General features: G+C 35.7%; 1 protein-coding gene across 1 annotated transcript in view; it reads left to right on the top strand.

Moving 5' to 3' along the window:
• The window catches only part of CFAP46 (cilia and flagella associated protein 46), a 72,051-nt gene that overhangs the window by 23,386 nt on the left and 25,300 nt on the right, over positions 1 to 23,365 (top strand). Inside the window, exons 18-36 of the mRNA XM_069020334.1 lie at positions 864 to 1,076; positions 2,514 to 2,724; positions 3,066 to 3,215; positions 3,997 to 4,104; positions 5,671 to 5,852; positions 7,206 to 7,337; positions 8,676 to 8,841; positions 12,593 to 12,677; positions 12,785 to 12,923; positions 13,442 to 13,625; positions 14,053 to 14,212; positions 15,435 to 15,658; positions 17,705 to 17,824; positions 18,207 to 18,374; positions 18,730 to 18,878; positions 20,302 to 20,400; positions 20,662 to 20,791; positions 21,712 to 21,858; positions 23,156 to 23,356. Of these exons, the coding sequence (XP_068876435.1) occupies positions 864 to 1,076; positions 2,514 to 2,724; positions 3,066 to 3,215; positions 3,997 to 4,104; positions 5,671 to 5,852; positions 7,206 to 7,337; positions 8,676 to 8,841; positions 12,593 to 12,677; positions 12,785 to 12,923; positions 13,442 to 13,625; positions 14,053 to 14,212; positions 15,435 to 15,658; positions 17,705 to 17,824; positions 18,207 to 18,374; positions 18,730 to 18,878; positions 20,302 to 20,400; positions 20,662 to 20,791; positions 21,712 to 21,858; positions 23,156 to 23,356 (2,968 nt within the window). The remainder of the gene's footprint in view (positions 1 to 863; positions 1,077 to 2,513; positions 2,725 to 3,065; positions 3,216 to 3,996; positions 4,105 to 5,670; positions 5,853 to 7,205; positions 7,338 to 8,675; positions 8,842 to 12,592; positions 12,678 to 12,784; positions 12,924 to 13,441; positions 13,626 to 14,052; positions 14,213 to 15,434; positions 15,659 to 17,704; positions 17,825 to 18,206; positions 18,375 to 18,729; positions 18,879 to 20,301; positions 20,401 to 20,661; positions 20,792 to 21,711; positions 21,859 to 23,155; positions 23,357 to 23,365) is intronic.

Raw genomic sequence — 23,365 nt, 5'->3', positions numbered from 1 at the left:
AGTCTGAAAATTAAGTAAAGTTTCTCACACTGCCTGCTTGCAAATATTCAGTAAAACAGGAAAAATTATAAACTAATCAGATCCAAGGGGCAAAGAAGATGAGCTATTTTTGAGTTTACCTAATTAGATTAAAAACCCATAGGAAAAAGAGCACTTTGGTCTTCTGTGTCCTGTACCATTGTTGACATAATAATACCCAGCGTCAGTTTGTGCTTTTGACTTTATGACTTTGTAACCATGGCCATTCTGTATGATCATTCAAGACTGTATTTTTAGTATTGTTTTTTCTTAGCAATAGTACATTTTGATAACTAAGAAAGAAAGAAGATAAAGTTATTGAAAGAAAGTTATCGCATAGACTGTGAAAATAATGATATTCTCTTTAAAACAAATACAGCATTTCAGATCACCTGGAAATGTCTTTGAGTGCAAGAACACGCAGTTTTAAGTAAAAAGGACGTCCTTAACTCTTAGATGGCATGCCTCACTTACCTCTATATTCAAGTAGAGCCTTGACATGGTTATTTAGGGATTTCTGGCACTGATGGGTGGATTCACATGCATTTAAAAAACCCGAACATGTGGAAGGAACATGAACCATAGACAATATCTTTCAAGCTAATAGCTTTTTCAATGTCAGAGATTACTCATTTCATGTTGATACCACTTCCTTTTCTGAACCATCTTCTCATCCAAGTAAAATATAAGTCAGTGGATGAGGACTTAATAAATGCAACTGAAAAGTAATCAAATTTTTGTTCTTGTTGTTGGTTGAAATGTAGTATTGCATATTTAACCTTACCATATAATCCCTTCTAGTGTTGAAGATTTGGAATAACAGCTTCTTCATACTAATTTTTTAGTTTATGGATAGATGACTTATCTCGGTATGCTATGGAAAACTTCCAACGTGCAGCTGAAATAGGAAAAGAATTGAATGAAGCCTGGATTGTTCACAATGCTGTGGTGTATATCTTAAATTATAACAGACATCTGATTTCTTCAGGAAGACAGAGGGACATTATTGAGTATCTGCAGACTCTTCTTGGAGCCATCAAGACTGTTGCGCATGACGGGTAAATTTAGATGTTTGGATATGAACATAATCTTTTTTTTAAAAAAACATTGAAAGTCACTTGTACTGTGAAATATTTATTTCTGGCTTTCACTGGTAGTGAAAGAGCCTTGGTATACATAGAGTAGCTCAGGAGGTAAATTGTGAAAACGAAATGTTAATCCTTTCTGTTTGTTTTTTGTTCTTTGTTACTATACACTGCAAGCCATGCTAACTTTAGACCAATCAGTGTTACTTTCTCTTCATTGTGGAATAGCAACACGTGCACGCAAAATAGCATTTTGTTAGGTTAGTCAAAAAAATGGGAAAATTCTCTTAGACTCTGAATTTGCACAACAGCTCAAAATGCATTTGCTTGCTATCAGTTCACTGAACTTGAATTATACTGTAAATACAATTCAAGTTCATTGTTCATAGGTTCATTGCAAGTATTTCTAACAAGCATAAGGTGATTACTACTGGTTGTGAAATAAGAGAAAATAGAAAACAAAATAAGGAAAGGGAATGTGCACATTAGTAGACCATGAAAATGGGAACATAGATTCCACAGTGGTTTAGAGAAATCCTGCTCTGCAGTTAATGCAATGGGAGAACGATTGACCATTGCGGAGTAGATACTTTAGTCAAAATCTGACCGTGGGACAAAATCCTCGATATTTTTGCACTTCACTGACAGTGACCTCATCACCAGCTAGAGTAAGGACCAGCAGCAAAGAAGTCTCTTTTAACAGTACTGGGGAATAAAATCTGTATTTCAGTTTGTGCAGAGATGAAGACTGGTAATACCTGCTTATTATTTTTGACACTTATATCAGTATGTACTAGCAATAATCTCTTAGATGTAATTAAATTCGTGTTTTCTCAAAAAAAAAAAAAAGAAAATTCCAGCTTGGCAGTGGACTGGCATGATAACCACAAAAATATGTGAAGGGCTTGGTTTAGGGTACTTTTTTGTTGAATATAGGTAAAACCTTATAAAAGAAATGTTGCTTTTGTAAATCATGGCTCAGGCCTGTTACTTCGGCTACGTAGAAAAGGAATGTGGGGAAGAGACACAGCTGAATTAGGGGTAGAAAAACATGCTGTGTGACCATCACGTGCTCACATCGTGGTGCATGGTGGTTGGTTGAATTATGTTTGTTATGCCTGAAAACTGTGTAAACTAATAACCAGCTGACTGCTTAAAAAGGCCGGGTTTTTGCAATAAAGTGGCTCTCCTTTGCACCTGCCTGGGGACTCTGCATTGTGTCATATCATAACACTTTTTTAGAAAATAATTACTCTTTTCATATATAGTAACCCATCAATAAAAAGTTGTTTTTAATGCTGGTCTGACATATATATAATTTTTTTTACTTCTTGAAATCAATAACTTCATTCTTGCCTTTTATTTTGTTCTAATGCAGTATGCACTTCTGATTTTTGTTTTCTTCTACAGAAGTGCTGAAATTTTAGTGATGTTATGTAATGCTTTGGCTCGAGGCCTAATTATTTCTTGGATTCCAAAGCCAAAGCCTGCTGAGAAGAAAGAAGATAGAGCAATAGACAGTAGCAGAAAAGCTGCAGCAAAGAAACAGGAAAAAGCAAATATCATCCAGTCTTTTTCAGTAGATCCTAGTGGACTTCCTGACATCAAAGCTGCCCTAGAGGTACAAACCCCTGGTTTTTTTGTAGTCCCTTTCGTTCTGCTGTCATACATTGTAATTCCTATAAATTCAATAGTAGAAATTTTGGAAAAAAAAAGCTACCTTCTTTTACAGTTTCTGCCACCACAGATCCCCCCCAGATGAACACTGGAGCTCCTTACCAACTTGGGGCTGAGGACTATAACTTCTATTTGCCTTGCGCGTTGACTTAAAGGAGATGTTGTTAGGCTTAGAGAGGCATGTGCAATAATTTAAAAATAGCTAATGGATAGCATGCTCCATACAAGAAACTTTCCACATTTCTCCTGTGTTTCACATTTATTTTTTCTCTTCTTGGTGTTTAGATTTGTGAATTTGCCCTAAATGCAATGACTGGAACCATACCTAAGGAAAAAGTCTCAGTTGCTGCACAACAACAGATCATTGCTACCTGGGTGAAAGCAAGGCAGTTAAACCAGCAGCAGATCAGACATCAACTTGGGACTCAGGAGGAGGTATGATTTCCCTGAAATCCTGCATAATGTTGAAACTTTACAAAGAAAAGTTAAATTCATAAATTAATTTAGTAATTACTGAAATTATCAAGGTATATTTTCTTCTGTATATTTGATAGAATGTAAAAACAATTTTTTACTGTAGTTCCTTACAGAACTTAGCAAATTTTTCACATTGGGTATAGCAGTTGAGTCTACATTTCTTAACTCTTCTCTTGTTAGCTGTCATGGTGATGTTCATCATATGATGACTGTTGAGCAAAATTGATTTTGAATTCACAAATGTAAAATAAGAAAATCACTGTATTAAATGTGCTAAGGAAAATCAGCTATATTTATGTCAACATATGCTATGGCCTCTTTGTATATATAGATTATAGACCTAGTAAGCTGGAAAGAAATATTTTATTCTTATATTTTTATTTTATAGTGCTTATACAACTGGAAACCCACAGTGGTATATGAAATTTGCCTTCATTGTATTGTTGATGTGGGCTTTTAGTGTTGAAACTGTAGTAGTTCAGCATTCACAATGTGAATTAAAAATATATAAATACAAAGAATCAACCATTTTAAGGACACAGTAGAGAGGAGGAATTGCTTAGAGCAAATTGAGGTTTTCAAACATCATTATTATTATTATTATTATTGTTATTATTATTGTTATTAATGTAGTTATTGTTATTATTATGATTATTATCTTGTCATCTAAATTACTATCCTAAATAATATTAACTTGCAAAAAAATATCTCTTAATGTGAATTTTTTATTTCTGCTTAGAATAATGACGAAGCACAAAGTCCTCTGGCAAGAATTCTTATTGGTCTGGAAATGTATTCATGTAATGGCTTGGGTCTCATGGATTTCACTGTTCCTAGCTTATCTCAGGTATTTTGGTTTTTTTATAAGCTTCTGAGTTTTAGGAAATTGCATACTATGATTTTGGATTCAATTTTAAATGGAAGTTAAATTATTTTTGAAAGTTTTCTTGTACCACTATTTTCTTTAACCAAGAGATGAAATATTTATGACAGGAAGGAGATTTTTGTGACAGAATAATTTTATTTTTCCAAAGATGAGATAGCATTAGAATATAAATATTAGGTTTATGCTTGTGTTGCTCAAACAGATTTTTTCAGTAACCGCCAGATGAGCATAATAGGTTCAGGTGAATTCTGTACAGAACCATACTTCTAACCTTTCACTTTTCTTCTGGAGAAAACTTAATAGAAGCATAAAGTTGTTTAGGTTGGAAAAGCCCTCCAAGATCATGGAGTCTAACTGTTCCCCCAGCACTGCCAAGGCCACTGCTAACCCACGTCCCCCAGTGCCACATCCACATGACTTTTAAATTCATCCAGGGATGGGAACTCCACCACTGCCCTGGGCAGCCCTTTCAGTGAAGGGATTTTCCCAATATCCAACCTAAACCTCCCCTGGTGCAACTTGAGACTGTTTCCTCTTGTCCTGTCACTTGTTACCTGGGAGAAGAGACTGACCCCTCCCTTTTCAGGTAGTTATAGGGACGTTTAGGGTTTGTATTAGAAGCATTCAGCATTTGAACAGAAAACTTCATATAATAGTGAATTTACTTTTGACAATTGCAAGGTAGAACACAACTACACTTGGTTTCTATTTATTGACTGTGTGAATCGAAACAAGCAGGTTGCCAGGACAACCATGAAACTACTGCTGACAACTAGGACCTGGGTCCTTATAAATATATAGGTATCTAATTCTAGTTAGTCTACAGATTTATGTCAAATATTATGAATTAACTTTAGCTATCACTTCACTGGCTTACTTTTGTGTAGCAGTGTTGTAATATCTTCATTCAGACGAATTCATTAACAATTATCACTATCCTAAAAAGGTGGAACTTTGACATGTACAAAAGAAATGAAATGAAAATGTTTAGATCCTATAATGAAACTATATATGAAACTATATATATCTATATCTATGTATACATGTTTAGGTTGGAAAAGACCTCTAAGATGGAGCCCAAGCTCTCCCAAGCTGCCATATATATAATAGTATACATAGCAACTATTTATTACAATTACTGGTTGTTGCAAAAACAGTTCTATGTCCCATTTTTACTTTTGGCGTAACTAAAGCAGGCTCTGAATTTTGAAAGTCCTGTTTCACTGATTTTTGAAAGATGTCTGAGGACATAGAATAAGTCCTGGCAGATACTTCTGGCCAAAAGGCATGCACAATTACAGCTGGATTTGCACATACTATGGTAATACTTACTACGCAGTGAATGAGGCCTCTCTATTGTATATTTTGATTGTACTTGTAGCTCTTTCATTTTCTAGATGGCTTTATCACATACTTGTTCCATGCCCAGGTGGGTTGTAAGGAAGATACAGCTGTAAGCATGTAATTGCTGTAGAAAAAAGCATATAAAAACCTGGAATTTAAACAATTTTTTTTTTTAAATCCTAGTTAGTGAAATTGGCTTTAGAATGCAGTTGGTCAGATTCCTTAGTGGAATTGCAGACACTGACACGACTTACATATTTTGCGTATGTATCACAAGACTATGAAAGCGTGATGACTTGTTCCAAAAGGATCTTGGAATCAGATAAGAATTTTGTCCACAATAGAAATATTAAGAAATATGGCATGTAAGTACATAGAATTTTGCGTAGTGTGGTAACGTACTTGAACTAAGTTTTGAAGAAAGTAAATAGGGTAAATCTGTCTGGCCGCATAATCAAAAACGAAAGAATCTTTTTTAGAAATAAATTGTGCAGTTAGACATGATGAAAGTAAATGAAAGTAAAAGGCAGTGGGAGATCCAGATTGTGGCTCTGGACCCCGTTCAGAAAGATGGATGAAGCCTGCTATCCAAGCGAGTCAGCAGCTTGTACATCTATGTAGTTTGAAATAAACATGTGAAAAATTTCAGATACAATATATCGTTCATTTTTTTCCTCCGCAAAATAATTGAACTTACAAAAACAGTATTGTGTTCCCTGAAACTCGTAGTAGCTTTCTACATGGGTTTAAACACATGTAAAACCAAGTAAGTTATCTTAATATTAAATAGATAGTTTCAGAACTTCACAGAAATTCAGAGAATACTTGCTGCACATCTAGCAATCTACAAACTAATGAAAGATAAAATGTTTGATTTTGTAGTCATGAATTGTCAATGCTATTTCCAGAGAATGGAAGACAGTCTTTCCTTGGTAAAGCATAAGCTGGGGACAAGGAGATTAAATACTTAAGTTGTTAATTTATACTGTGGACAGTGGTACCCTCTTGTGGACACAAATCATGACTGCATGGCAGTTCTCACCGCAGAGTAGGAGCAAGCCAGCTGCAATGGTGGCACTTTGTAACGAAAACACTAAAAGCTCCTGCAAATTGTATTTATTCTTTTCTTACTAAACTGCTATTAATAAATAGTATTAACCAATGGTATCAATTTATTTGTGTATTAATTTTTAACTGATTAACTCTGGGACTGAAATCTACATTGTTTTCTTCTACATGTAGTAGAATAGGATCCATATCAATTTTTCCAGGACCCTGAGCATACTTTACCAGACACAAGCACGACAAATCCCAAAAGAAAGTACCAAAAATTGTCTAATTTTCCCAATTTCCATTTTTAATTGCTTGGTGTGTAATTTCGACTTTGAACCAATTTTTTTTTTATGTACAATAGTGAAAAATAGGGAGAAAATGACAAATCTATTTTCTTTCCTTGCTAAATATATGTAATAGTCCTTTTAAAATCTGACTTCACAGTTATTTTCATTAGAAGTGTGAAAAGATATTTTAGTCTACCTTTAAACAAAATATTCAGTTTTTGAAATGTTTTCTAATTTTATAAGAAAACTCAATAGAAAGATTTTTAACTTCCAGAGCAAGGGACATTTATATAGTAGCAACTTGAATACATCATTAATAGGAATTGGTATGGTCTTATGTAAGACTTAGCACTTCTTGAAGTATTTGCCTTTATGCAGGCTTGGTAACAGGGTGAGCCAAGAAATGTTAAGCACTATGGCCTGTATACAAGGAAAGAGCATAATGGAAAATTTGTCTGGAAGAAAACATCTGCGTGTAGCAGCATCAAAAACCTTTGTTCAGAGTGCCAGGTATGTTTTATGTTGAAAGAAAACTAATATAAAACAGATCTAAAATTCGATTACGGTTTTGGGGATCATCATATTTTCTCCCAAGACTGATAAAAATCAACATAGTTGTGAGTTGAAATGTTTAACAAAGAATTTGACAGGTTTCTGCACACCAGTCAATTTCTCAACTACTTTCCACATAGCTGACCTTGTAGTCTCATAGGATCATCCCATCCTCAGAAGGGATCTAGTTCAGACTCCTGCTTAAAGCAGGGCCAGCCCAGGGCTTCATCCAGTCTGACTGTGAAAGCCTCAAGGAATGGAGACACTCAGCCTCTGTGAGTAACCTGCTGCACTCATAGCTGTACCCATGGGGGACATTTGTGAACCTTTCTTATTCTAACTTATTAAAGTTTTTGCTTGTCCCGCCATTCACTTTGAAGAGCCAGACTGTTGCTTCTCAATAACTTTGTTAGGTTAATGAGAAACTTCTCCTTGTTAGGTCTCCCAAAGCCACCTCTTCAACTAGCCCTCGTCTCAAGGCAAGTGCAGTCCAGTCCCTGGATCATCTTGGTGGCCCTTCACTGAGCTCTTTGTGATCTGTCCATGTCTGGCATGTATTGGGTGGCCTAGAACTGGATGCAGCAGTCTAAATGTGATCTAAAAAGTGCTGTCTAGAGGGTGATCAGACTGCTAGTTTCAAAAAACTGTTTTTTTTAAAAGAGTAATGCTATTCAACTGGTGATTACATTGCACCACTCCAGGATTTTTTACTAAAATTCCAAGCTTTTTCTCACTCAGATGAGTACTGTGTTGTATCACAATCTGGAGGATTATTAAATTTTATTCATTCAAAGTATCATTTGCATGAAATACGCTCAATGCAATTTGAATGCAGCTAGAGGCATTTGGGGCATATTCTTGTGTTACAGTGGTACTGTACTAAGCAAAATACATATTATGGTATTAATTACTGTGTTCTATTTTTTAATGTTTTTTGGAATGAGAAGTCAACATAATAGGAAGCCAAAAAAAGTATATTATTCCAAGGAGAACATCTTGAGGAGGTTTCTGCTATTGTTTTAATGAATGCTCTTGAGCTAAGATTATGCAGAAATACAGTAAAATCATTAATATGCTACTTATTTATTCCTAGTTCTGCTGAGTGTGTGAAGTTGTTTGGTATATAAAAAAGGAAAACAGCTTTTCTGTGAAGCTCTCATGCTAAGTCCTCATTGTTGAAGTTACATATGGTGATCCATAGATCAGCTAAACCCAAAAGTTCATAGAAGTAAAATTCTTTATTAAAGCTAAAGTGTGGTTGTTTTTCCGTATTAAGTTCTACTTCCCTTTCTTCAGGTATGCAGGTGAAGCTGGAAATTATTCCCTTGTAATGTTTGCAGCTAGGCACTTTTGGAATGCATGTTTACCTTTGCTAGGCTCACCACTTGACAGAGAACAGCTTAAAGAACCTACTGAAATAATTCTTAAGAATATAATTAAAGCAGAATCTAAAAACAAACAGGTAAGAATTTCTAACAGGTATTGCTTGTTTTTAGTGATTGGTTGGTGATGGTAAAGAAACTTTAAGACACCTCTCCTAAGAGGCAAAAGTGACTTATTTGTCATAAACACATTTATGGTTTCTCACCTGCAGTCACATACTCTTTTATTCCATTTGGTGATTCTTCTGGTTTTAGGCAATTGTCAAACTCACAACAGTTTTCTGCAAAGTAATTTGCTGTCTGGTTTTCACTTTAGTGTTTCACTTCATGAAGCTTACAAAAAAGAATGTTTAGAAAATATTCAAAACCCAGAAAAAAAGCCACTTCTGGCAAGTATGTTAATGGATCTGGAGAATATGATAATAGATCCTAAAACACTAACTCAGGAAAAAAAATGTTACTAAGTTAAGTTTTCTCCTACCTGCAGACTCAAATTTCTTCTACCTGCAAGTTTTACTTTTTATATCTTCAGGTTTTTAACAGACGGTTTAGGACTTTGGCAGTAGGAAGGAGTTAAAATTTAGACTGTGCTAGGAGTTTGTGATAAAATTAAATACTTATTATGAACAGCACATGTAATCCAAATAAGTCATCCCCTTGAAACTGTATGCAGGTGATATGTGTCATATAACACATCTCACTACTATGTGGAATTTCTTCTGCACACTGAAACTTCCATGTGCATTTACAACTTTTCTTACTTCAAAACTCCATGGAGCTGATCCGTTTCCTTTTTCTAGATTTGATTTACATGTCAGTGAAGCTGCTGTGAGTTTTCCTGTACATTTCCATGGGCACTTGAATGAGCACTTGAAGGGATTGTTGATGACTTTTGCAACCAAACTTAGTGGTACAAATAGGAGTCTGCATCTCAGATCAAGCAGGATAGTACAAGAATAGAAAGGTTTATTTTGATTTCTCATCAAGCCATGTATAAATCACAAATAATCAGAGATGGTGACTGGTCTGCTTATTCTGGGTGTGTAGGAACTGATGAGTACAATGTGTACTTGGAAGCACAGTGATAATGGTAAGTTTAATGGAACTTTGACAGTGTTTAGATACATAACAGTAATTGCCCATAGACACAGTCCTAAAGTTTGTTACTTGGAGAGATATGTTTAAAACTAATAAAAAGGAATACTTCGTTATGTGTATATAGTTAACCCTCCACCACAGCATAATTTCAGACTGAATTCTTAGTAAGTGGTATTAAAAAGCATTTTATTGCTTTTATTGCATTATCTACGTATTTAATGTAGATAATGAAAATTTACAGCTCTAGGTAGCATAGGTGTTTTTATGTCTGAAAATGTTGGTAATTCTTATGAATTAGAAGTGAGAAACTTCTGATAGGAGTTAGAAAAAAGAATTCCTGTTAACAGAGTGCTCTATATTTTATTATTTCTGGAGTTACTGAGTTTTTAAAATAGATATACACTGTAGTAACCATTGTAAGAAGCAGGAACTGGTTTCCAGTGATCCTTGACCAGGATAATTAGGCAATTTTTAAATGCAGTCACATCTGGAGAAGGATATAACAGCAGATGTCCAGATTCTCATCTACCAGTACTCCCAGATCCTTCACCACAGGACTGCTCTCATTTCATCCCCAAGGCTGCACTGGTACTGGGGTTTGCCCTGACACGAGTGGAGGACCTTGCACTCGATCTTGTTGAACTTCTCAAGATTGCCTTGGGCCCCCTCCTCAAGCCTGTCAAGGTCCCTCTGGGTGACATCCCTTCCTTCTCATCAATCAACCACACCACTCACTTCGGTGTCATCAGCAGATTTGCTGGGAGTCCACTCAATCCCCTTGACTATGTCAGCAATGAAGATACTGAACAATATTGGTTCCAGTCTCCCTGGTATTGGTACCCCTTGAGGTACACCACTTGTTACTGGTTTCTACTTGATATTGAGCCATTTGGACATTGAGCCAGTGACTGTAACTCTTATCCAACAGTCCATCCATCTTCTTTATCCACCTAACAGTCCATCCATCAAAGTTCTATCTGTCCAATACGGTAGCAACAAAGTTACGGGCCACGATATCAAAGGCCTTACAGAAATCCAAGTGGATGACATCCATAGTTCTTGTCCATTGATGCAGCCACTCCATCGCAGAAGGCCACTAAATTAGACAGACTTTGTGCCTTCATTGAAGTAAAGGCTGATTAGACCAAATCTGATAAAACTTTGACGATGGTAATGTAATACTTACCCAAAAGTTGTGGCTTATAGCTCAGTTAGCTTATTGGCATCATCCTACATGTATTCAATGGTTAGTGTGTCATATTGAGAGGGACCAATGTGATTTTTATTTATGCCTCAACATATGCGATATTCTTATAGGAGCTATACGTGTGCTGGCAGCCGTGTCCCCGGGGCGGCTTCCTCCGGCAGCCAGTCAGGGCAGAGAAAGCTTCCCCGACCAGTCTGTGAGCAAGAGCCCCCACCACTGGCGGGTGGGGCAAATGCCCAGATGCTCGCGAAAAAAATGCCCGCGAAGTCGGGCTGTGGGAGGAGCCTTAGCACACAAAAGCAGCTAGCTGCGACACAAAGGGAGCCATTCGCTTTGGGGTATTTTGGAGGGAGTGGGGGCTCGCCTGTAAGGTCAGCTCGGCCCCCCCCCCCCCTTCTCCTTTCGCTTTTTTTCCCCCCTGTGCTCCAGCCCCGCGAACCAGCTCATCACCGCGACGATTTGGTGTTCCGCTGCCTCCCCGATGGAGCGGGCGCCGCTGCAGCCGGCCGCCTCCGCCGTATTTGCCGGCCGCAGCCACCGCCGCTTGTACCCAGCCGCGACCGCCGCCGCCGTGTTTCCTGCGCTGCCCGCCGCACCAACCTGCTGTAGCACGAGCCTGCGGCACCCAACTTGCAGCCGCAGCCGCCGTGCCTCGAACCCGAGAGTCTGCAGCTGCTCCAGGAGCGCGCCCGGAGCCACAGCAGCCGGTTCTCTGCTGACGGAAGAAACACGCAGCCTGCTGCTGTTTGCACATCGCGCCCAGCCCGCCGCGGGAGCTACGCAGACGCAACGCGGTTCGCGGCACGCACGCTACGTTTGCTGAGCTGACGCCGAAAAAGCGCCCGGGGTTTCTGTAGTAACGCTGTCCATATCTTCTCTTTCCTTCTGTTTTTCTCTCTTTCCCCTCTCTTTTCTATCCCCCTTCGGTAAGAACACTTACCCTTTTCTATCAGTAAACGGTTCTCAGATATGATATTGCTGCGTTTGCGCTTTATTTTTGCCTGAGAAGTCTAGCAAAAAAAATCCTACTCCCCTTTTTGCAGTGGAACGGGACACATATATGGATCCATTTGAGAAACAAGATAGTGAATTTATCTTTGAAGACGCAAAACTGCTGTAGAGGAGAGGGAAACAGTTGGCAAGTCTCTGACCTTTGGGTGAGAATTGCGGTAGTCAAATTTTCACAGGTAAAGAGTGGAGCCTGCTTTAGGGGTGTAGGCAGAGAGCTCTGTAGAGTTTCTGCCAAACTCAGCTGCCCTGTGACTCTGAGAGAGTACTTCAGGATTTCATGTTATTTAATGAGTGTAAGCGATTGAGTATTACTAAGTCTGGTTATTTTTGTATTGGGTTTGTATTACAGAACTCTGGAGAAAGGCCTGTGCCTTTCTTCTGGTCAAGCTGCTATTCATATTAATGATATGGATTGGTTCACAGATGAAACAAAAGTTCAAAATACTTAAAAATATATGTTAACTGAAAGATAAAGGGCTTTTTCTTCTCTCTTTTTTTTTTTGTCCTTTTTTTAGGAGAAGAAAGATACATGTCCTTTGCATCAATGGATTACAAAGGATTTTCAAAATATTGGGTTATCAGTTGGATGCTTTCTCCCAGGCATGTTCTTCGTTCTGTTGATCTAGTAATAAAAGAAACCCCAGTATTTTGTAATCATTATTCTAATTCTGCAGTATGTTAATAAATCATTTGAATATACTTCAAAGGTGCTGAGGAAGATCTGACATTAAGAACCTCATTATATGGTCTGTTATTCCACATCTGTGCTGATAAAGCTGACTGGGAGACAGCACTAAAACTCCTGGATGAAGCTATTCACGTTTTGCCTCAGACAAGACACAAACTGTAAGTTGGTTGACTTATTTTTATTAAAATAAGCATTTTCGTTCTTGAGAAGTATAAAACTCATGAGTATTTTTTTATTTTTGCATTGGAAAGTATTATGATTACTTTTTAGCAGCCTGTCCTTACAACACAAAACACTGTTGTGTCTTTTCCATGAAAAAGACATACATAGGCAGTGTTTGCTATCGTTAATCTGTTAATAATATTTGTAAATTTAATTTTTAAAAAGCTTGAATACAAGTAGTATCTTACTTCTCAAGCAAATAGATGTATGAGATGTGACTATATGGCAGAAACTTCAGTTTTCCAAACTGCAAACCCATTTTTATTAAATGGAAACTAAATTATCTAGGATATTGTTTACATAATCTTATCTGAGTTGAAGGTTTTATGCCCTTTTATGCCAGTTTATAAGCTTTGCATCTTTGTACTATACTGGTACGAACTAGTATATGTGTCTTACTCACAAAGTTATTTTACAGGTACAGATGCAGGTAATTTGTTTGATCTTTTTCTAGCCTGATTTTCAAACTTATGGCTACACTGAGGGCAGGATCAGGATGCAATTTTATGATGGCCATTCAGAAAATAAGTCATGAAAGTGAAGATTATTTGTCACGTGTGTGGCATCACTTGGTAACAGTCTCCAGAAGTATTGTTGGACAGTTAAGCTGTTTTCAAAATGCGATCATTGCTTTACAGGTTTGTCACTTCTTCCTGTTTGTTCCCATGCTGATAGAATGATGTTTCTCAAGTGATTCATAGGACTGCAAGTTCCTGAATGGGTAGGGAGGCCATATACTTGACCATTACTTTTTATAACTTTGAGATTCCTCTTCAGTAGGAAAACTGTATGGTTGAATCTTTATATCCAGTAAAATTTTAGTTGAGTCCAGCCAAAGAAAAATGTCTAAGAGTAGCAAGCGGTTTTAATAAAATCAAGGTTTAACTGGTGGTGGAGTTTTCTGTTACATTCTGTTTATCATAATTCTGATTATGTGATACCAATAAAACTGCTTGATGTCAAATTATTTTTTGCTTCGATTAAGATGACTTGAAACTTCAGAATGTAATTTTGATGGTTTACATAAACAAATACAGATTAACTCCTCCTTTATTACTTCTATAGAAACGAGAAGATGAATGGCAGAGAGTTGATTACCTGATGGAATTTGCTGAATGCTTATATTGTAATCAGTTTCCCCTCACTGATGCTATTAAACCTCTGGAGTGGGCAGTACATCTCCTGCTATGTATGAAATTCCCTATGCAGTCCTCACAAGAGGAAGGTATGTAGTATGAGTATCTCCTTCAGAGGAATTTCTCAGCAGGAAACACAAGGGAGATTTTAAATTTACAGCTTAGTTATCAAAAAGAATGGCACAAGCTTGTCTGTATTTTCTCGTGCATTTACTGTCATTTATTCAATACAACTTCAGTTTATCTGTGAATTCTGTGTTATGCTATGGAGACTTACCCTCAGTCTTTTGGTATAGTAAGATACTGCTCCCCTCTGACATAGGGATTCCTAAGTTGTGAGATGCTGCCAGAAAGCAGTGCTGGACAGTTTGTTTCAAGTGAGTTCTCAAGGAGGGACAGATGAAACTGAAGGAAATAGTTTATGTGCCAAGATTTGGGTACCTAAGTCCATTGCCCTTTCCTTGGCTTTATCTTAATTTTTCAAAAATGACTTTAAAAGGGATGTATGCTTTCAACTACTTGTGTAACTGTAAAAATTCTTTTGTTCTTTAACACAAATATCCATTTGTACTGGTATGACCTCAGTGCGCTGTTCTGATAGGATACCCCAATATTCATTTGGGGAAAAAAAGTATCTGATTTCTGGAACCATACTCTACTGTGTGGCATTAATGAGCATCTGCTCTGCTGTTCTTTTTTGTGTGGATAGATGACACGGATCAGGCAAGTACTTCTGGTGTTTTCATTGAGCAAGATAAATGTTCAGTGTCTCTACTGTCACACAGTTGATCAGCAACAGTAGCAATATTCTGTTCATACTTTTCTGTTAGTGGTTTTGTTGGGGTTGTTTCACAGTCCTATGGTGATTTAAGTTTTAGTGCTGTAATGATCCTCCCACCCAGTTTCACCTGGTTGCTTATGATTACTGTCCTTCTTACACCACTTAAGTTTCCAGAAAATTTTTGCAAAGCTCTTAATAGAAACTCAAATAATATAATAAGGAAAATTAGATTCAAATATAAAATAGCCCAGGTTGGAAGGAATCTCAAAAGATCATCTGGTCCAGCCTTTCGTGGATTTCACTTCTCTGTCAGGCTTACATCATTTGTTATACAGAACTGTTACACTATCGATTAAAAACATGGTACAAGTAATATTGCATCATTTTAACAAGAACATCTTTAGTGGATAGATGTCCATTTTTCTTTTTTTCCCCTAAATATTTTCATTTTCAATTCGGAAATTTTAACTTTTAAATACATTTTTACAATGCTGTCACTGTGAGCGTCTGTTCCCTTTTTTTTTTAACAGAAAAAAATGCTACACCAAAATCGTTGCCTACAGAAAATGCTGAGATGGACAGTGGAGCAAATGGTACCATGCCCCAAATTAATTTGGAAGATTTGAGTAATATTAAACAATTGGAAGCTTTGTTTAGAGCGCAGACATTAATGGCTTTATTTTCTGGTCATAGTTCTTCTTTTCATCAGCAGCACTGTTTGATGGCATATGCCTGTATCATCCGTATCTGGCAGGTGAGATCATACGAAATTATGTGTTGTGTTGTTATAATATGTCCAGTATATTTCACATCTTCTTGTGTAATTATGGTACCAGCTACTCATTTGGTGTTTAACTTTGTCCTTAGAGTTTTCTGGTTTATGGTGCAGTTAGTATATTTTCTCAGGTTTAAGGATTCAACAAGAAAATTGTTTCTCTCAGGAAAATGGAGAAGAGACACTAAGGATAAAAGCAGTGGGCCATTGTTTCTCTGGAGCGCATTCATATGTTTTGTGCAATAGGTTCTCAAATTTTGTATTTCTGATTTGTTGAGGAATCTCAGTATTGGCAGAATACATACTGAAGACATTTTTGGCAGTTCTGAAGAATGGTGATTTCAGATGGAGCTTCATGAAATTGAATCAAAAGGGCTGTCATTTGACTTACAGGAATTGTATAGGCTGGCAGCGTTCAATGATTAATTTCTCAGATTATTTTTCCATAGTTAGAGCATTTCAAATGAATCAAATTGACTTCTCATAGATATGCCCAATTGAAATGGCTATTCAGAATCACAGCAATGATCATAGGAAAACAATTACATGTTTAGTAAAGTAAGTGTTTGAGAGGACTAAATCTGTGCTTGATAATAGTAATGCAACAAATCATTTTAGGAACAGTCTCAACTGGGACGTACCAACTAGATTGGTAAGCTATAGCTTGTGTTTAATATTATTCCAGTTGGATATAAAAACCTGCAATTTATTACCACTTAATCGTGGTAATTATGACCAAGAATTCATTGTGAAATCAGTTTAACATGTGATGTGAGACAGGAATTTGCAAAATAAAAATTGAATATTGACAATTTTCAGATTGACACAAGCATAACTTTTAATATCCTACACTTGACTGAGTGTCGTACTAGAGAAAAAAACTACCTTGAGTACTACTGTTTGAATAAGATGTTAAAAGTAAAATTTAAAGAGTTGATGCTGCTGTCAGTGCCAGTTGTAGGATAATGACAGTAATTCTAAGAATCATGTTTGCAGCTGAACAGTATTGTGAGAAAAAGAATAACCATGTGGTATTGAAGGAGTACAGGACACCTTGGTTTGGTGTAGAATGTAAAGCAGACCTGACTGCAGACATCCTCTTTAAAGCAGGCTCTGTAGTGTTAGGACTCCATAAATAACTCAGTAGAAGATGTTAAAACATTCTCTGAAAAAGTCAGCTGCCTCTGACTTTTTAAAACATTTTTTACCTTTAATTAGAAATTTTCATTTGTTGTGAATATCCAGCATTATTTTTTGATTGATATTTTGTAGTCTACTCTTGATTCCTCCAGTAGAATATATTAATCTCCTCAAATTAATGAAATTAATGTGGTTTTTGTTTTGGGGGTTTTGTTGTTGGTTGGTTGGTTGTTTTTCGTTTGGTTTTGTTTTTGGTTGTTGTTTGGTTTTTGGTTTTGTTTTTTTTTTAATTTTAGATAAGATCAGAATCTATGCTTTTGCTTGTACAGAGAAAATTTCAGTTAATTCTTTCGTATGCTTAAATATTTGGACATATTTATATATTAATATTATATATATATATATATATATATTTGGCTATATTTATATAATATTCATTAGTAGCATTGTAAAAGACTAACCCAGAAAGAGGACAGAGGGACTCTTTGCCATCTTGCAGATTATTTCCTTATAAAATTCATCCCTTGTAGAAAATTAAGCTAGTTAGACTAGTGGTTTGAAAACAAAAGAATTGCATTTGCAACCATATAGGTTAAAAAAAGGTAGCAGTAGTATTTATCACAGAGATGATCTTGTCTTTTGACAAGCTGCTTAATCGCATTGTCATGATTGTCCGAAATGCTTGTACAAATAATGCAAGCATCCAGGAATCTATGAAATTGTTATTTTCTGAAGAAAACTATTGTGCAAGCAGAATATGATATGTGATAATTGTTAATAGCTGTAGATAGTGACTTGCAGTGGAAAATAACTATTACTAGAAACTGACATTCTTATTATTATTGCAAATTGAAAATAATTAACTGTAACTATTTGATTGTCTAGGTGTCATTGTCAGCATCAGGGACTATTACAAAAACATTAAAGACTTCACAACTTACAAGTCCTCAGAAACTGCAGTCAAAAACTTCTAAAAAAGACAAGGACAAAAAGAAAGAGAAACAAGTAAGACCCACTTTTCTGTGGAATTAAAACAAACCTCTCTTTCTAAGAGATGTTTCCCTGGGCTCATTTGGTACATAGTTCAGATGCTTTCCTGTACCAACCCTCAGAACCTGGGAAGAATTTCTCTTGTGAATCTGTGTATCATACTTTCACTCTTGGTCACACAGTCTTGACAGATCATGAATTTACAAATACTTCTTCATTTGTTGCCTTGGTCAAGATATTGCTGTTTTGTAAAACCCACAGTCTAGAGATCCAAAGCACCCCAAATCTGACAAAACTTCAAAGGATATTAAGCAATTGTGTTCATTTTTTTAGCTGAGTATTTAATACCAATAGAATTGTTAATTTGATCTCCTAAGTGTCCTTATTTTTATTGTAGGCTGAGGTTTCTGTTGCAAAGGAGAAGCCTAAAGGGAAAGAATCAGTTGATACCTTACCAGCAAATGTGGAAGAATGGGCCCAGTATGACTGTCCCAATGAAATCAGAGATACTTTTAAACAGAAAACAAATATTTACGGTATTAACTGGGATAATTTCCCAAAACCTGTAAGTATGCTTCTCAAAATTATAAAGTATTTACTATTCAGAAGAAAATCACTAAATGGTTGTATTTTAGGTTTTCTCTCTGTATGTGTTCAGACAGCTATCCCAAATACTTTTGTATTGTAGTATTCATTAATGCTTCAAGAAGTGTTAGCCTGTACTTTGCAGGCTGAAATGAACTTAACTTAGAGAAGACATTTACCAGCTTTCTGTGTGTCTTTCTGTTCTTTCAGCTAGAAAGTTTCTTTGTGTCTTCTTTGAGGTTTATTTTGGAACTGAAGATGTGATCATTAATTTAAAATTTATTTTCTACAAAACTATGTTTATACTGACTGAATTTTAAAAAATTTCTTTTCAGACTTGCACTTTGTATTTTATGGACCTTTTGTCTAAAGAACTGCAGAAAATTTTTTGCCCCCACTTGATTCTTCCAATCTTTCAGCTAGCTGAAGTTATTGCTAGTGAAGTTCTGGAATGTAGAAGTCTGTCTGATCTCTATCACCTTCGGTTTGTATCCTTTATTTATTTTAAATAAAAGAGAAACTGAATGGAGCGGACCATCCATTAGTATTTCACCAAGTAACAGGACTTTCTGTGACTTACTGTTTTATATTTGTAATAGTTTTTAATTTATTTTCACTTATTTTTTATGCATTTTAATAGAATTTTGACAAATAGGTTTGTGGAATTAAAGCCACTAAGTGTATTTGTTACTTAATGTGATCTCCACGTGGAAAGCATACAAGATTATGAAGCCAGGCCACTTTCATGTGAAAAATTTTTGAAATGCCTTATTGTCATCTAACTGAAAAAAGCAAAGTCACAAAAAGTTTCTATGAAAGTCTTATCTTTTAAGTATTCAAAAGGCAGACTCCCTACTTGCACCAAAAATATATTCTTCACCTTAAGGGCACAAAGAAGTTGCCCTAATAAGTGCATTTTTAGAGAGATTTGTCTTTGTGGCCAAAATGATGTTATTTTTATGGATGATAACCCCTAAAAGTTTTTATTTAAAAATATTTAATATGCATGCAGTGGAAAATTCTTGCTGTTTTAGTTAAAGCATTTTATCATGCTTTTTTGATAGGTATTAAATAATATTTGCTTAATAAGTAACAGTAATAAGCAATTTTTTGTCTTGTTTTCTGTTTGTGAAATACCACATAATGAAGCTTTAAAATGCCTAAACTGATTCCACTGAGCAGAATAGATATTTGTGTATACAAATATATGTGCTTCTCTACCAATTGATTACTGAGTTGCTTTCTTACAAGACTAAAAGGGACTTTCTGATAGGAAATTATCTTCAGCCAAGATTTGCCAGACAAATCTTTTTTGTTGATTCCTCAAGATTTGTGTTTATTTCATGGTATTTTATTTATATCTATGACCTGATGTCTTTATATGATTAGATAGATGTATAGAAATATAGTATTCTTTACTCAGGACAAAAAAATAGGTTAGTACATATACACCGGGGGACAGGGGAGTGGTTGTTGCATGCTATAGTGAGACCATATAAATATTTTCATACTTTCAGTACATAATTTTTGCCATTAAGTTGGAGAGATACAGGTTTGATGGACAAGACTGGGGCTACTGGTGGATGTCCCATCCCTGGAAGTGTTCAAGGTCAGATTGGATGGAGTTTGGAGCAACCTGGTCTTGTAAAAGATGCCCTTGCCCATACCTTTAGATATCTTTAGAAGTCCGTTCCAGCCCAAACTGTTGTATTATTCTGTGACCGCTATCAGTGGGTAATTTCCCCTGTTTTTATTTACAATCTTTGTTATTGCCAGTGTTAATCAAGACATGAGAAGGCAGGATTGACAAATGTGGAATATGTGCTATTTATATATAATGTGCTTATATGAAGGAACATATGAATGATCTGGATTGTTTTTTAAACATTTTTTCTTTTTATTTTTAGAATTGCCCTGATATGCTCAGATTTAAAACTGAGTCAGGCATCTGTGTATCATGAGAAAGCTGCTGGAGAAGTATACATTAGTGAATTAGAACAAGCAATGTATGTATTTTCACTACTGGGGCGGTATTTAGTTGGGACTGTTTTCCCTACAGCTGATAAGTGTTGTTGGAGGAAAATAGTGAAAAACATGATCTCAGAACACACCTTTGGTATATTAGCTATGCTCTAAAATTCTGTGCATGTTTGGTTAGTGTCTATCTACCAAGTAGTGTACGGTAAAGATTCCTAACACACTAGTACTTTGTTATGAAATGCTTTTTAAAATATACTTGAGTTTACTTTTTCTTTCTTGTGATTTAGGTGTAGGCAAGAGATTGCACTGAACAAAGAAAAAACTGTATGTATGAAGACAGAAAAAATAAAAATATCTTTTGAAAATGCTCAGCTTAATGGTAGTAGGAATGAGAATATCCTTACTTCAAGTGAAAAGGTTTTTATTTCTACTTCAGTTTCTATAATAAATTACTCATCACTTTTTTTAGTACACTTGCTAGTTTGTTTTTAGGTAATACTTGAGAAGTACATGAACACAAAAATCATTAAAATGCATGCTACCTGCTAGCAAGCATTAGCTGAAGCTGAGCTGGGTTTGGCTGGCGTATTATTTATGCTGAGAAAGAACAAGATTGGAATCTTTATTGATACAAAGTAAAACTACTTTCTTACAAATGGATTTGGGAACTAATGCAAATCGATTAAAAGACTGAGAAGCAAAAAAGATACTGTATTCACTCTTGGTCTTGTTTTTTCTCTTCTTTCTCTCTCCATTACATTAGCATGTACTGTTTTGCTTCCTCTTACATACTGTTTTAAGAGCATGCAAATATTTCAGTTCTGTCTTTACTCTCTCTTCTTCAGGAAGGTAATAATTGCCTTACTGATTTTTTTTTAATGCTTACCTCCATTTTTCTCTTTATTATGGCAGTGCTGTCTGGATTGTCATCATACCATTTTGCTCTCTTTGTATATTTTTTCCATACTTCTGCATATAACATACCTGGGTTTTCTAATTACTAATCCTCTCAAGTCACCTCTTTTAGCTCTTGTAAATAGTATTCCTCTTTGAGTTTTAGTTAATACCAAAAATCAACGTCTTCGTGACAGCAGCATATCTGAAGTAGTTATTTGTCATACAGTTAGTTTGAATAGTGTATACTTATGAGCTCAATGCCTTTTGAGGATAGTAAATTCCAAATCTCATAATAAACCTGTTGTTCCTGTAATATAACATTAAATTTTGAAGTTAGAAAATACATCTGAGCTGTGGGATATCGTAGTTAATAACAACTTGTACTCTGTCTAATTTAGTTCTGAAATTTATGAAGGTGGAATACTTTTTTAATTTCTCAGGGTTTTGAGTTAAATGCAGTAACAGGAAGAGGACTGAGTGCACTTTCTTTCCCTTACTTGTGGATTCAAAAAGCTGAAGTACTAATTCAGCTAGGCTTGTATCAACCAGCAAGACTTCTGCTTTCAGAGGCCCATGCTGCAACTCAGGTACAGTAAAAATGAAATAGAAAAAGAAACACTAATAAAATGTGTAGGGAAAATGTTCATTTTGATGCAGTTATTCCTCAGAATAATAATAATCAAACTGCAAAGCCAAGCCTTCTCCCACCACCCCAAACCAATTTTATATTAAGTTTCAGCATATATAATATGTACATTTAAATATATGGCATTTCAGTCCAACTTTATGGGAGTTGTCTGAAGGTTATATAAATTTCTGAAGTAGTGTCAGCATCTCTGTCTGCTTTGCAGTGGCCTTGGAAGATATAGGTATATTTCAACCTTGTTAGTTTAAATAGGTGGGAAATGCTCAGGGTTTGTGCAGAAGAGAGAGAATTTAGCTCCATCTCTCAATATTTTGATCATTTGAAAGTCTAGTTATTTCATTTTGAGCTTCGTTATGGATTTACTGCTGTTTTGATAAAACTGAAATTATATTTTAAAATTCTGGCAGATCTGAAATAAGTGTCCATATATTTCACCAAACAGATCTGCATCATCTCATTATTATGAAGGATTATACATTACAGATATTTTCTCTATACCTACTATTTTCCACATTTCCCTGTGCTTCATTATACAAGTTACTGAAATACAATTATTGCAGTAAATAATTTACTTTTAAAAAATATAATTGCTATTGTGTTATTTTGTGTAATAATTTTTCTTGCATAAATAAAAACTGCCTGTGTAAATTTAGCATAATCATTAATACTTTGAATAATAATATATGGATGATATTCATGAATAATAGATGTCCCTTTATAAAGCATTAATTATGCATTGTATATTGAGGAAAGTTCAAAATACATTAGGGAGGACAGTATTTTTAATAATAAAATTTGTTACTACTGTCCTGTATGTCTGTATGCTAGTATACAAATATGATACAATATTTGTCCCCTATACAGCGCCAGTTATATAGCTTATAACCAGTGTAAAGTAGCATTGTGAGTTCACTGGATATCTAGCGTATCTGTACAGTTCACAAAAAAAATCTTTCGTCACCACATTTCTTCATCAGACGCTGACAAACACTAGCAGATATATACATACTAAATAATAGCAGGAAAACAGCTTATTTGACTTGTGAGATAGAAAGTAGAGGAACATAAAGAAATATGAAGTAGACGTAATATAAGGAGTAACTAAGAAATTCGGCAGGTACTTGGGGGAATACCATTCGCTTTTTATTTCTGTAAGGTTAATCTAAAATATGAGCAGACATAAATATCGATAGCTGTAGTGGATTTTTGGCATATAGATCACATCTCTTTCTTTCTAGGAATTGAGGGCCCTATCTGATATGTCAAGGTGCTTGTACTTACTTGCTGTGTTGGCTAACCTGGAAAGAAACCACAGACAAGCTAAAGCACTCCTCGAGAAAGCACAGCTTCTGGGAGGCAATGAACAGTTTTGGTATAACAGTACTCTTAGTCTAATAGAAGCAATTCTAGAGGAAGAGGGGGAAGGAAAACAGGGCATGGTAAGGAAA

Source organism: Aphelocoma coerulescens, chromosome 6 (assembly GCF_041296385.1).
Source record: "Aphelocoma coerulescens isolate FSJ_1873_10779 chromosome 6, UR_Acoe_1.0, whole genome shotgun sequence".
Classification (NCBI taxonomy): domain Eukaryota; kingdom Metazoa; phylum Chordata; class Aves; order Passeriformes; family Corvidae; genus Aphelocoma; species Aphelocoma coerulescens.
This window is presented reverse-complemented; position numbering and strand designations above follow the sequence as displayed.